The sequence below is a fragment of the Dermacentor albipictus genome, chromosome 3 (genome assembly GCF_038994185.2).
Source record: "Dermacentor albipictus isolate Rhodes 1998 colony chromosome 3, USDA_Dalb.pri_finalv2, whole genome shotgun sequence".
NCBI classification, from domain to species: Eukaryota; Metazoa; Arthropoda; class Arachnida; order Ixodida; family Ixodidae; genus Dermacentor; species Dermacentor albipictus.
The window spans coordinates 53816117-53831435 of NC_091823.1; the positions used below are offsets into that span (position 1 = coordinate 53816117).

The window sequence follows — 15319 nt, forward strand, 5'->3', positions numbered from 1 at the left end:
AGTAAAAAAAAAAGCACTCTGCATGAGAAAAACGTTTAACACATGTAGCCCAGAGCAAATTCTTTGCCAGTTCACCCACACTTTCACATCCAAAAACATTTGCCACAAAGTCCAGGCGCAGTTCTACTGATGTTTACCAATTCACCCCCACTTTCACGTCCAAAAATATTTGGCACACAGTCGAGGCAGAGCTTCATAGATAAACAGCTTGAGCGCACCCTACTGATTATTCTGCAGTCCCGCCGGAAATAGAACTGCCGCACAAGCTGGTAGTGGTTTAAATGTAGACACACTTGCTGCCCTGGACAGGTATGCTCAGATATCTGCACTGGTGCTCCGTTTTGTGAAGTAGACACATTGATGCACTACGCTGGTAGTTGAAATGTTTTGAATGCACAAGTATTGGCTTCACCAGAAAGACTTGCCCACATACCACCACTGGCATATATATGCACTTGCTCTTCACTCAGTAGCATTGAACTTAAAGTGTTCCCTATGTGGGAGCCATGTGTAAAACCGGTGTCTCACGACCACTCTCAATCGCCATCACGCCCGATCCGGATCGAAATTATCGATGCGACTGGCTCACTCTCGTAACTTGCGCAAAGGAGCCAATCACGACCGAGAAATTCGATTTGTAACGGATTGGATAGCGGTTAAAAGAGCCCCGTGTGAAACCGGTATCAAATAATGCACAGGCGTACGCTAGGAAAATGTGTTGCACAAGGACAAAAAACTGCGGCATGCCGTGGTGTGCGAAGCGCGCGAACAGAACACATATAAAAAAAACCGCGCGAGCGCTTCGCAAACTCCACGCGCACACATTGCATCCGCACGAACTCGGCAGGCCGCCGACTAAGTAAAGCGCGAAGGGCGCACAGCGTACATTCCGACACATGTCCCAAACGGCAAACAATCGTACTACCTGAAGCATACTCGACTCACGTACGCAGTATCCACAAGCGAGTTATGCAGCGTACATGCTGCATCCATTCGCCAAGTAGTAAAATTGATAACAAGCACAAAGCTACAAGGGACTCAATACATTAATACCATTTGAGGCGTCAAATAAAATAGAGTTGGGCCGTTTCATATATTGGACACAATATATGGACGCAAGTGGTACCCCGTAAGACCATGAAATACCGCTCACGTGGGTAAAGGGGGCGAAAACACAATCGAGAACCTAAAGCGTAAACGATAAAAGCACGGTATATATGGTGCACGCAAAATTCTGTAAGTGCGCTGTAGCGCGAGGGAAGAAAATAGGGCGAGCACTTGACCTCACCTTTTGGGATATCGTACTAGTACTGAATCATAAAAAAAAGCCTGTTTGAACCAGTTATCTTGTCTGCAACACTCTTGCTAAACGGGAGACTAAAATACCACGATCACGGCTCTATTGCGGAGATTGGCAAGGTGCGCAGCAATTTTGCCATCTTTCTTCGCATTCTGCAAAATGCTTTCTTGTTAGGATCACGCGTAGCGGCCGATCCCGACGCTAGGGACACACAGGCACGATTTCTTCCCTCTAACTTTCGTCCTTATACTGCCCTTAACGCCTGAATTACGCGTCAGTGAAAAGGCGCCTCAAATAACATGACAACGAACTTGAAGAGCTGATTAGTGCCCTCCACTCGGCGCCCTGCAATTGAAAACACTACTGAATCCGAAATTAAAACTACACAAACAGATCGCACAACCCAAAATAATCACAGAATGTCGTTTTCTTGACGGCAAAACACTGCAACGCTTACATGACAAAGGGCAGCGGCAGCACATTCAGAACAGCCGCAAACATACCACAGCGCAATGCAAGTGCGATAACGCAACTATGCCAGGCTTCACGAATAACGTGGCCGCCATGGTCCGATAACAATTGAAAACACTACTGATTTCCGAATTAAAACCACACAAACAATTTCGCACAACCCAAACTAATCACAGAATATCGTTTTCGTGACAGCAAAACACTGCAACACTTACATAGCAAAGGGCAGTGGCAGCACATTCAGAACAGCCGCAGACACACCACAGCGCAATGCGAGTGCGGGGACGCGACGACGCCATGACGACGCGACTATGCCCGGCTCGCCCGGCTGCCCGGCATCACGAATCACGTGGCCACCTTGGTCACATGATAACTAAAGAGATAGAGCGAGTCATATGAAGTCGTTTTCAAAACGTATTCACCCCTCGTTTTTAAGCTGCCAGGCTTCAAACGTTATCAAAACGTATTCACCCCTCGTTTTTAAGCTATCTTGTTTGTAACGTCTTTGATGCGTCGATTTTGGTCAAAAATCCGTTTTAGACGTTGAATCCCTTAATACGACGTTTTCAAGACTTTGTGTGCTACCTGGGGAGATGCGACGTGATGCAGATGAACCAGCTGGTATCATTTTTCAAGCAGGGGCGTTATAACGCAAAGCTATTAGAATCTGTTACTATTTCCTTTCTGCAACTAGCCCTCCACGAATATTCAAAATTCCCCTCCCCCCCCCACGTCGTTTGTTTGTCATACGACGTCAAGAAAGCTGCGAAAACTCCCCGTCTGATATGACATGTAAACCGCGATCATGCGTGATTATGCATAAATAAAAAAGTAATTATTTCCTCTCATATACCCCTTTTTCGACATTAGCCATCTGCTATTGGTGAAAATTATTCGGGCTGCGCCCGCTTCGCTTTTCTGTCACGCGACATCAGAAAACTGCGAAAACTCACCACGTCGAAGCGATGTATATATACGCCCTAAAGATGCCTTAATATGCCGAAAACAATTTTTTTTTTTGCAGTAGCTGGATACTGCCCCGTTTCGAAAGGAATTACCACCCGCCATGGCTGCTTAGTGGCTGTGGTGCTGGACTGCTAAGCACGAGTCCACGGGATCGAGTCCCGGTCACGGCGGCCGCATTTTGATGGGGGCGAAATGCGAAAACACCCATGTACTTAGATTTAGGTGCACGTTGGAGAAACCCAGGTGGTCCAAATTTCCGGAGTACCCCCTTACGGCATGTCTCATAATCAGATCGTGGTTTTGGCATGTAGAACACCATAATTTAACTTAGGGTAAAGGAATTAATGATGGTTAGTTGAGCACCGATCGATATTGCACTGGCTACTCGAAGCTGCCGGGGAGAATGGCTTTCTCTGAGTATAATAAAAAAAATACATGGCAGCATAGCAATGTAGAGCCCTTTCGACACGTTTACAACATCGACATGCCAACTCTTCGCTGAGAATCCCGCTTTAGCGGCATTTTTAACCTTCCATTACACACCGCTGCTTGACCAGCTACTGCAAGCCAAGAAAGATGAAGTGATTCTATCGTAGACACCGGCACCGCCCTCCTCATCCGGTTATCTACTTTCACTGCGCATATACCTATAGCTCGGACCCACCAAAACTCTCTCCACTTCTGCAAGATCGTGATCATGTCAGCCAATTAGATAAGAAAGAAATGTCAAGGGAAGCAGTGCCATTTGCTTTCGAAGCAGACGAAAGTGACCTCCTATAAACGAGGAGAGCGTTTGATTGGGATGTTCAGACAAACCTGCGGTTCACGGCCCGGTGGTTGCGGTGAGTGTGTGATTGTGAAGAGGAAGAAGCGCTCTTCACTGATCGCTTGTTCTAACTGTCTCGATTAAACACCGCTCTTGTCTCAAGAAAGCCGCGACAATATGCACTTGAATAGGTATTTGAAAAGAAGTAAATGCATCGATCTGCCCTGTCATTACGTCGAAATTCATGTACAGTGTGTACTTGAATTTCGACATAATGACAAGCCGGTTGTTGCATTTACTTCTTTTCTGCTACATAAACGTGCTTCTTTTTTGTGTAACTAAACCGCGCGCCACCGCTGGTATTATTGCAATCAAGCACTCAATACATACCTCCTGGATATCCGACGTCTGGGGCTGGGGGGTAACCCGGGGCTCTTATTCTAGATGGCGTGGAGTAGCCACTAGAGCCGCTGGCATAGCTGTCCCCAGGCCGCGATGGGGGATAGCCATCCTGTGGCCGGTTGCTACGAGGGTAGCTCATCCCTCCAGTGGTGCCGCTTAAGAGCCGTGGAGGACCTGCAAGGGGTCATGTACAGGTACCTCACGAACATGATTGTTCTTCGGAGCTTTATAGCCCAGACACAGAACGCTCTAACTGTCAACTGTCTCTTCCCTTGAGGATGGAAACGTCGTTACGGGACGACTATGCATAAGCGACGAACTTGTTCCAACTATAATCAAAAGTCATCTCAGCGCCATCACCGGCCGCAGTGACTCAAGGATTGCAGGGTTCGGTTGCTTCTGGGCCCGCAGTCGCCGACATAAGTTGCCGCTGAAGCGGTGGCATTCCGATGGGAGCAGCATGCTAAAGCTCTCGTGTATTTAGATGAGGGCGCCCCTTAAATTAAATCACTGACCTTCAGTACGGCGTCCCGCAGCACACCGTATTCTTCAGGATTGAAACCCCCAAGGATTCCCTAAAGGATTTCCTAGGGGAAATCCCTAAGCCTTTGGGCGTCCAAAACATTTATCAAGTTTTTTTTCTTTTTTTCTTTCTTTTTTTATTTTTAGTAGGCAAGAGGTCGAACCGACGCTATAAGACGATGTTCCAGGCAGCAGCACTGACGAGACCGGCGCGACGGTTTCTATGCGTCTGGATTAGGTCAGCACTACGAGCACCATTCCGCAAGCGTGGATATCGGCACTAGCCGCTTCTTTTGTCTGACTGAAGGCACGATTTAAAGGCAGGATTAGCGCAGCATACTCACCAGGGAGAAATTTTGCCACCGGTGGCCGGCGAATCAGTTGAGGCCAAATTCTTCTTCTTCTACTACGCCGCGTCTGGCGTGTGGTGCGTGCTGGAAGCACCTTTTTCACATTGATTTTAGGTGAAAGGCATGAAAGCGATAAACGTGTCAAAACCTGCAAGCTTCGTTTCTCTGCTTTTTTTTCCGTATCATCAATGAGCACATGTGGCTATAACTTCTAATAAAAATTTATTCACTCTAAGATGTATTTTTTAATATGTTAATAAGCCATCCTCGATTCTTTCTTATGATGGACTATTTTTTATGATGACTTTCCTTACGTAGCGCCCGCAGAATAAAAAAAGTTCATTGGTACAAACATGGTGCGAATAACGCGCACGGTGTGAGGCCAGGTCAAATTCCGAAACGAGAAGGTGCTCGCTGCGTCGCAGTATGCAAACAGTGTGACACCATGAGAATTCCATGGTTAACTTACTGATACATTATTTATTATCTTAGGAAATTCCAATTTAAGTGGATTAAAATTGAATGTTCTCCTTTCAAAAAACCACACGTTTTCCTAAGAAATTTTGTTTGTCTACTTTAAACCAATGCACTATTTCAACTGCTCCCTCACGTAGACTTCTTCCCTCAAGTGTACCCCCCCTAACCGGCCGTTTAACCGCCGGCTTCATAGCCAATCCCCTTAGCGTGTACGCCCCATAAATAGGAAGCAAGCAGGCAAGCAACAACCAGCTTCTATCTGGCCGTTCGATGCCCTCTTCCGCCGCATAGAAGTTGAATGTTGGTTGCTTGCGTTTAAATCATCATCATCATCATCATCATCATCATTACCATCATCATCATCTCTCTTCCACCGGTGTCGGGTAGAACGTCAGTGCTCAGCGCATCCGGCCGACGCTTCTCAATTTTATTGCGATACCAATTATATGGACACTCCAGGCATATTTCTGCCGTCGCACTCGCCGTCACCGTGAGGTGCAGCATAAAGTCCAAGGGCGACAAAAGCGTCTCCGTGTGCTGTGTGTGCGAGTGAAAGCATGCGAGAGTGAGCCGGCGATGGCGACGCAATCTCGTGCGCGCATTCAAGAAAACTGTCGCGCGCAAGGATCTGGGGAGTCGGGAGTGGGTATAGGGAGGGGGCCACGTTCTGCGAACAACCCCTAGACAAGAGAAGGCCTGAGCGCTCGGCGATTGAAGGGATCGCACACCTGGGATCGCGCGATCCCAGGTGCGCTTCAGCGCGATCCCTTCAGCGCAATGAAGGGATCGCGCTGATCCCTTCATTAACCTTAACCGGAGCGCAGTTCTTTTTTCTAGGCATAGTTGAACAGGTGGCCCGAAGAACATTAAGGGTGTTCCAAGATTATTTTATTTATGCAAAGCTATTTTCGCGCTGCTTTATTAGCCCATCTGTAAAAAAAAAAAAAGATGGCTCAACCTCAGGAATGAGAAAGCCGGATACATGATGACAAGGAGCATAGATTATATTGAAAAGTCACGGTGCTGCCCTCTTCGCAGTAGCTTCTCTGCCTTGATGTACCGTCGGCGTCAAAGAGTTTGCCGTTCATGTGACCACAAAAGTTCGTCAACAGAATGTTAGCACTGCACACATATCTCATGACAACTTCACTGGTGTGTCCTTCTTCAGGTTCGGGACACGTGTATTTATTCCAGTCTGGATTAGGCTTTAAAAGAATAATTTCGCTTTCGAGGCAATATTACATACAGTACCGCAATCCACATATTTACAACACCTCAAATGAGTTTAGCAATTTAGATACGAAACATATTCGCGCCACTATTTGCAAAAAAAAATAAATAAAAAACCAGCTGCCTTATATCGCATGGTTCCAGTTTTTCTCTTCTTTGTCTTAGCAAGGCACCCAATATTCTGTCATTCACCTTGCGGAAACATGAACACATGATTTTTCGGCCTCGATTTGTAATTGATCCAGCAATTGGGCACGTAGCACTTATTAGGCATATCCTGGCATGAACCTAAGCCACATTCCGTGGCAATGAAGGCTTGTCGGACACACGAGCGCAGAGACTACATGCACCATTCAAATCCAGAAAGTGCGCTCGGAAGCATGTCGCAGCATGCCAGCATCTCCCTACCCCGAAGCTATCCCAGAAGCGAGAGGGTTCCCGGAACTAATCGTATTTTCCACGCCTCATTTTCAACACAGGTGCGCAGCTCGTAGCTTCGTAGCACGCTGCACGGACCTTCCGGACCTTCCACGTGGTCCTCCTTTGCGTGACGTAGCTCGGGGTGAGGGGGGGGGGAGGTACAGCCAGAAGGCTCCGGGACGGCCGAGCCGCCAGGATTTCGAACACTTTCTTTTTCCGCACTCAACACGGTTTCAGGAAAGGCTGTTCGTCCGAGACACGGCTACTCGAATTTACAACAGATATCCGTCTTAACATGAATCGCTACTTACAGACTGACTGCTTATTGCTTGACTTTTCCAAAGCGTTTGATCGTGTTGCACATTGCCGCTTCATATCGAAATTATCTGCGTTAAAATTAGACTCCTGCACATTGTCACGGCTACGTAACTTTCTATCTCATCGAGAGCAATTTACCTCCGTTAATGACTTCAATTCCCCGAAATCTAACGTGACTCCTGGTCTTGGGGCCTCTGTTCGTTCTACTCTACAGAAATGATCTGCCTAACAACATATTGTCTTGCATACGAATATTCGCCGATGATTGCATGATCTACCGTCCAGTAGCCAATAGTGATGTTCATATAGCGCTCCAACGAGACCTAGAGACACTGCACCGGTGGTGTACTACATGGCGCATGACACTAAACGTGTCAAAATGTAGAACAATGTCTTTCGCCCGTAAACCTGTTAATTTGCAGTTTATTTACCACATCAGCACTAGTATTATATCCCCGACTACACAATATAAGTATCTTGCTGCGCACCTTAAACCTAACCTATCATGGTCTGAGCACCTTACGTGTGTCTCTGCCAATGCATCCAAATTATTAGGTATTTTTGCGCCGGAATTTGTGCAGTGTTCCATCTGCCTTGCGTAAAATGGCCTACTTAACGTTCGTGCGACTCCAGCTTGAGTACGCTTGGTCTCCACACCAGCATTACCTAATTGAAGCGCTAGAAACCATTCGGAATAGGGCAAGTGGTTTCATTGCTCATAATTACAGCGCCCAGTCTAGCATTTCGTAGATCAAAGCCGAACTATCGTTGCAGTCGTTGAGTACTCGCCATGATATCGCATTGGTGTCATTATTCCATAAATTTATTCACTCTGACGGATTATCTCTACCATGCTTGAAACACCACGTCTTCAGATCGCGCAGATTGGGCAATAATTTCAGCTATGTGCGCGACACTTAACTTTTCACCACTGCCTCGCGCCATCTGTCTCTGGCACAGCCTTCCAGAAAGCATTGCTTCGCTCAGAAATCATGATGCCTTTTGCAGTAATTTGGTCGCGCATTTCTTCTCCACACTGTGCGTAGGGTTGAGTTAGTACACGGGTACTTATCTAGGCCATTATGTTTACGTTTTCAATGTATGGCCACGCGTTATGCCACATTTTTTTTTCTTTTTTAACGTTACGCTGTGTATAACGTCTCAGCGCAAAGTACCTTGCTGCGGTTATGTAATACTTTTTGCTGTTTTTATGCAATGCTTATCTGTTAACTCGTTTTACTTTTTTTACGTTTTTCTGTACATATGCGAATTCCATCGTATTGTGCCAATGATTGCCTTGTTATGTTTATGCATCGGTATCTTTTTACCGATGGTATCTTGTGATGACTTGTACCATAGGCCCCTTTCACGCTATGCCTTTTCGTAGGCCTGCGAGGTCTTTCTATATATATATATATATATATATATATATATATATATATATATATATATATATATATATATATATATATATATATATATATATATATATATATATATATATATATATGTGTGTGTGTGTGTGTGTGTGTGTATGTATATACGGTAGGACCCATACACCGGCGCATAGCCAGTCATGCGGCTGTGCGTTAGCATATGGCTGCGCGTTGGCCACGTCCTTGCCAAGCACAAAGATAAGGATGTGCGATAGATTATTGAGGATCAGGCTATCTATAGGAATAGTGATACGTGCACCCCTTCGGTCGATTTGTCGGATAAGTAGACGGCTTTTTTTTATCATGAATAAATATTTGGATGATGTGGCGCCACTGTGCATGGGTAAATAGGTGGTTGTTTCCTGAAAATAAAGTTATTGAAGTTGGCGCATTCCGGTGTCGTCTCCCTTCTGTCCTTGTTCGCTGTCGTGAAATATGCTTTCCATGTGTGCAGACAAGTTTTGACAAAAATATGACACCAATAATTGATGAACATTGCTCATCCTAAGTTGAGTACAATGAAATGACACATCAGCAACCCGAAAATTGCTTAGGGTGAATCGCCCGCGTGTGTGTCGGGTGAGCGAAGAGCTATTCTGGCGACGTGGCATACACGATGCTATGAAAAACGAGCTGTTAAGTCGGAAGGAAACGAGCATGCAATTCTCTATTTCGCGGACAAAACGGTCAATGTATCAGGATTCTCGTTAATTGCAGAAGCTAAGGCAGCAAATTATTGGATTAGGAAGGATTCGCAAACCTCCCTTTCGTGGTGCGTTTTGAAACCAGATTCAAGTCCGGTGGCGGTTGTCTTGTAAAAAGAGTGGCCCGAGATAAGGACATGTTGGGATAGCGGAAGATTAGAAAGGCTCGCAGCATGCGATCTATGATAATTCAAACGCAATCTAAAGGTTGTTTTCGTTTGTCCTAATTTGCACGCAGAGCATTCTAGCATATAGATAACATTTGTCGCGCGGCAATCGACGTCGTCTTTTATCGTGAGGATAAAATTTGACGCGATGCTCATAGCACTTAGCGAAGTTGTCATGTGAGCGCAAACCTTGAACCGTGATTTGTTGCAAGGATAACAGGCTATGGGAATGGGTCTTGTAAGACGTTAGTATGTCGCGTAAATGTTATGATCGTCGGTAAACTGCGCGTGGCGGCTCCGAAAACACGTCTCTGAGGCGATTGCTCTGCATCAGTGTGTTACGATGATTTTCAAAGACGACATTACCGTTTGGAATGGATGCAGAGTGTGTTAAAACTAAATTAGTATGCCTTCGTTGCTCAACCCGCTTTCCACTCTGAGAAGCGCACTGCGGTATACTGCATCGGCTCCCTTAATCGCGCCATTCACAGTTATAGCAGCGGATACTTCTGCATTATAAAGCGCCGTGGTTGCTCAGTGGCTATGGTGTTGGGCTGCTGAGCACGAGGTCGCGGGATCGAATCCCGGCCACGGCGGCCGCATTTCTATGGGGGTGAAACGCGAAAACACCCGTGTACTTAGATTTAGGTGCACGTTAAAGAACCCCAGGTGGTCGAAATTTCCGGTGTCCCCCACTACGGCGTGCCTCATAATCAGAAAGTGGTTTTGGCACGTAAAACCCCATAATTTAATTTTTTTAATTATGAAGGCATCACAGAGTTTGTCGCAGTTAATAAAATCGGTTTGTTCAGAACACACTCCGTGTGCATTGCCATATTCGCAATGCACACGCCCGAGGGGATCCATGATGGCCGCCACACCATACGAGGCCCGCACGTGGAAAAAGCGAGAGCGCATGGGTCAAAGCCCCTTGTCGAGTCCCAATCTGTCGGAAAAGGACAAAGGAAAGCAGGGAGAGGCAGGAGAGTGTGAAATGGTGATTACAGCCGGCGACTGAAACTTGGCTAGGTGCCCAGAAGCAATAGTGGAGAGGGTGAACGGCGATAAAAGAGTGACGGTAGGGACATTTCCAGGACGGACACTCCATCCTCTCATGGAGCCAACAAAAGCAAAGCTCGCGGAAAATGCCCACGTGCGCTACCTTGCCATACGCTCCTGACATCGGAGTTTCCCGGCGACGGCCGCGCCACCTGTAGCGTTGAAAGCGCAACTCTGGTACTGATACAACTTCAGTCGACGGCGTAGTGGCGCACGTGTTGTTGTTATGACCGCGTGCGATTTGAAACTTCTAAACCACGTGCGCCACCGCCCTGCGGGTAAACGTTCTCATACCGCTGTTTTACGATGACAAATGTGCAAGGCATCGAAAACTGCCCAGGAAAAAATAGCGTGGGGACGGCGGTACTGCTGCGTCAAAGGCTGTAACAGCCGTGCAGGGCTGCCTGCTCTCCGACTCCAATTTCCTGGCCGGCCGTGGTTTTGTGCTCGCGCTTCCTTCCTGGAGGAACGTACTAGAAAGCATCGTAGTCAGTAGACTGAAGTTTTTGGTCGAGAAAGTCTTGCCGAGCAGCCGACTTACATATTTTTGAAAATTCTCCATATCTTTTAGAGCTATTTATTTTGCTGTGTACGAGGCACACTGCGCGGTGGCTGCAGGTGTTCTGGCTTGCGTTAGTCGCTCAGCACTTCCCGCTGTGTGGCTCTGTTTGGGTTCAGATTGCCGGATACGGTCACCCGAGTCTTGGCGGCAGGAGCGGCCCAAGCTTCGTCGTGCCGGTGCCTCGGCAGTTGTAAACAAAGTACTGCGGTTGCTTGTCTAATAGCAGTCTAATAAAAATTTTCTGCAAGTTGTTTACAAGAGCCTTTTAGTAATTTTAAAAGATATGGTGCCTATCATCCCTGGCTAATGAGGCTTTGCAAGCGTGTCAAAACAGCACCATGGAAGGACACGGCACGGGTCTGCGGCACGGGTGTACGGTAGCTCAAAAGGTTGGATAAGAACACGTACGGTTTCATTAGTAGCAATTGCTACGAACGGGTTGATGTCTGATTTTCCCTTATTTAATTACTTATCTCCACCTTGCCGGTTTCCGCAGAACTATTACGTCATACTCTTGCCTTTGCTTCGTGTTGTTGACAAATTCGACTTCGCCCTGCCATCTGCTAGCCGCCTGGTTAGCTCAGATGGTAGTTGCCCTGGAAAGGCGGTGGTCCCGGGTTCTAGTCCCGGACCAGGACGATTTTTTCTTCAACTTTGAGGCTTTTCTTTTGAGCAACCCGTTTAGGTTTCCTTTGTAGCACGAACGGGTGGATGTCTGATTTTCCCTTCTTTACCTGCCCCTAACGCTTAATAAGCTCAGCCATGCCTGCACACTCAATTGAGCTGCTTGATCACAGCATAATGTGATAGTTGAGTGTACTCAGGCTACAGATGCGCTGCAGTTGTGTTTGCCTTGGTGGAAGTGACACTTCTCATGAGATGACTAATAAAAAAATCGGGCCCCTCGGTTAACCCCCTTTCTTCTTGTTTACTTTGCCAGCACAGTCACACCGGCGACTTCTTTCACGCTGTGTACGTGCCCGGCAGCGTAGAACTTTTCCCCTTTACGACGAATGTCAGGGCGTATCCGACCGTCTAATATTAAGATTGGTCTGAAACCTTACAGCAAAACTTGCGCCATTTGTTCGTTTCAAAACAAGCATGAACAAGCGATCACATTGGCAGATCCGCGTGGGCAGCGTGAGTAGCGCGTGAGTAGAGAAGGCCTGAGCGCTCGGCGATTGAAGGGATCGCGCACCTGGGATCGCGCGATCCCGGAATGAAGGGATCGCGCGATCCCAGGTGTGCTTCAGCGCGATCCCTTCAGCGCAATGAAGGGATCGCGCACCTATGTGCAACCTTAACCGGAGCGCAGTTTTTCTTTTATAGGCGTAGTTGAACAGGTGGCCCGAAGAACATTAAGGGTGTTCCAAGATTATTTTATTTATGCAAAGCTATTTTCGCGCTGCTTTATTAGCCCATCCGTAAACAAAAAAAAATGAGATGGCTCAAATTCAGGAAGGAGAAAGAATTCCGGATACATGATGACAAGGAGCATGGATTATATTGAAAAGTCACGGTGCTGCCCTCTTCGCAGTAGCTTCTCTGCCTTGATGTACCGTCGGCGTCAAAGAGTTTGCCGTTCATGTGACCACAAAAGTTCGTCAACAGAATGTTAGCACTGCACACATATCTCATGACAACTTCACTGGTGTGTCCTTCTTCAGGTTCGGGACACGTGTATTTATTCCAGTCTAGATTAGGCTTTAAAAGAATAATTTCGCTTTCGAGGCATTATTACATACAGTACCGCAGTCCACATATTTACAACACCTCAAATGAGTTTAGCAATTTAGATACGAAACATATTCGCGCCACTATTTGCAAAAGAAAAGAAAAAAAAAACCAGCTGCCTTATATCGCATGGTTCCAGTTTTTCTCTTCTTTGTCTTAGCAAGGCACCCAATATTCTGTCATTCACCTTGCGGAAACATGAACACATGATTTTTCAGCCTCGATTTGTAATTGATCCAGTAATTGGGCACGTAGCACTTATTAGGCATATCCTGGCATGAACCTAAGCCACATTCCGTGGCAATGAAGGCTTGTCGGACACACGAGCGCAGAGACTACATGCACCATTCAAATCCAGAAAGTGCGCTCGGAAGCATGTCGCAGCATGCCAGCATTTCCCTACCCCGAAGCAATCCCAAGAGCGAGAGGGTTCCCGGAACTAATCGTATTTTCCACGCCTCATTTTCAACACAGGTGCGCAGCTCGTAGCTTCGTAGCACGCTGCACGGACCATCTGGACCTTCTACGTGGTCCTCCCTTGCGTGACCTAGCTCGGGGGGGGGGGGGGGGGGGATGGCCAGAAGGCTCCGGGACGGCCGAGCCGCCCGCACCTCGAACACTTTCTTTTTCCGCACTCAACACGGTTTCAGGAAAGGCTGTTCGTCCGAGACACGGCTACTCGAATTTACAACAGATATCCGTCTTAACATGAATCGCTACTTACAGACGGACAGCTTATTGCTTGACTTTTCCAAAACGTTTGATAGTGTTGCACATTGACGCCTCATATCGAAATTATCTGCATTAAAATTAGACTCCTTCACATTGTCATGGCTACATAACTTTCTATCCCATCGAGAGCAATTTACGTCCGTTAATGACTTCGATCCCTCAAATCTGACGTTACTTCTGGCGTGCCACGAGGTAACGTCTTGGGGCCTCTGTTGGTTCTACTCTATAGAAATGATCTGCCTAACAACATATTGTCTTGCATACGAATATTCGCCGATGACTGCATGATGTACCGTCCAGGAGCCAATAGTGATGATCATATAGCGCTCCAACGAGACCTATAGATAGCGAAGCAGTGGTGTACTACATGGTGCATGGCACTAAACGTGTCAAAATGTAGGACGATGTCTTTCACCCGTAAACCTGTTAATCTGCAGTTTATCTACCACATTAACAATAGTACTATATCCCCGACGAGACAAAATAAGTATCTTGCCGCACGCCTAACACCTAACTTATCATGGTCTGAGCACGTTACGTGTGGCTCTGCCAATGCATCCAAATTATTAGGTATTTTTGCGCCGGAATTTCTGCAGTGTTCCATCTGCCTTTAGTAAAATGGCCTACTTAACGTTCGTGCGACCCCAGCTTGAGTACGCTTGGTCTCCACACCAGCATTACCTAATTGAAGCGCTAGAAACCATTCAGAATAGGGCAAGTGGTTTCATTGCTCATGATTACAGCGCCCAGTCTAGCATTACGCAGATCAAAGCCGAACTATCGTTGCAGTCGTTGAGTACTCGCCGTGATATTGCATTTGCATCATTTCTCCATAAATTCATTCACTCTGACGGATTATCCCTACCATGCTTGAAACACCACGTCTTCACATCGTGCAGATTGGGCAATAATTTCAGCTATGTGCGTGTATATAGAGCGACAAACATTTAAGTTTTCACCACTGCCTCGCGCTATCCGTCTCTGGAACAGCCTTCCGGATAGCATTGCTTCGCTCAGAAATCATGATGCCTTTTGCAGTAATTTGGTCGCGCATTTTTCTCCACACTGTGCGTAGGGTTGAGTTAGTACAAGGGTGCTTAGCAATCCCATTACGTTTACGTTTTCAATGTATCGCCACGCGTTATGCCACATGTTTTTTTTTTTAACTTTACGCTGTGTATAACGTCTCAACGCAAAGTACCTTGCTGCGCTTAAGGAATACTTCTTGCTGTTTTTATGCAATGCTTATCTGTTAACTCGTTTTACTTTTTTTACATTTTTCTGTACATATGCAAATTCCATCGTATTGTGCCAATGTTTGTCTTGTTATGTTTATGCATCGGTATCTTTTTACCGACGGTATCTTGTGATGACTTGTACCATAGGCCCCTTTCAGGCTATGCCTTTTCGTAGGCCTGCGAGGTCTTCCTATATATATATATATATATATATATATATATATATATATATATATATATATATATATATATATATATATATATATATATATATATATATATATATATATATATATATATATATATATATATATATATATATATATATATATATATATATACGGCAGGACCCATACACCGGCGAATAGCCGGTCGATGTGGTTTGTCTGTCAACTCACTGTCAGAAATGCGGCTGTGCGCGGGCATATGGGTCCTGCCGTGTCCTTGCGAAGCACACAGATAAGG

At 46.2% G+C, this 15319-nt stretch overlaps 1 protein-coding gene across 5 annotated transcripts in view; it reads right to left on the minus strand.

The window, feature by feature from the left end:
- The window catches only part of LOC139057849 (annexin A4-like), a 106187-nt gene that overhangs the window by 38164 nt on the left and 52704 nt on the right, over nucleotides 1-15319 (minus strand). For 3 of the 5 annotated variants that reach the window (XM_070536604.1, XM_070536603.1, XM_070536602.1), the window contains exon 2: nucleotides 3894-4079. In XM_070536604.1, the coding sequence (XP_070392705.1) occupies nucleotides 3894-4044 (151 nt within the window). In that variant the 5' untranslated portion in view covers nucleotides 4045-4079. Of the gene's footprint in view, nucleotides 1-3893; nucleotides 4080-4771; nucleotides 4895-15319 lie in introns of those variants that run through there. The other 2 variants (XM_070536605.1, XM_070536606.1) reach the window with 1 other exon arrangement.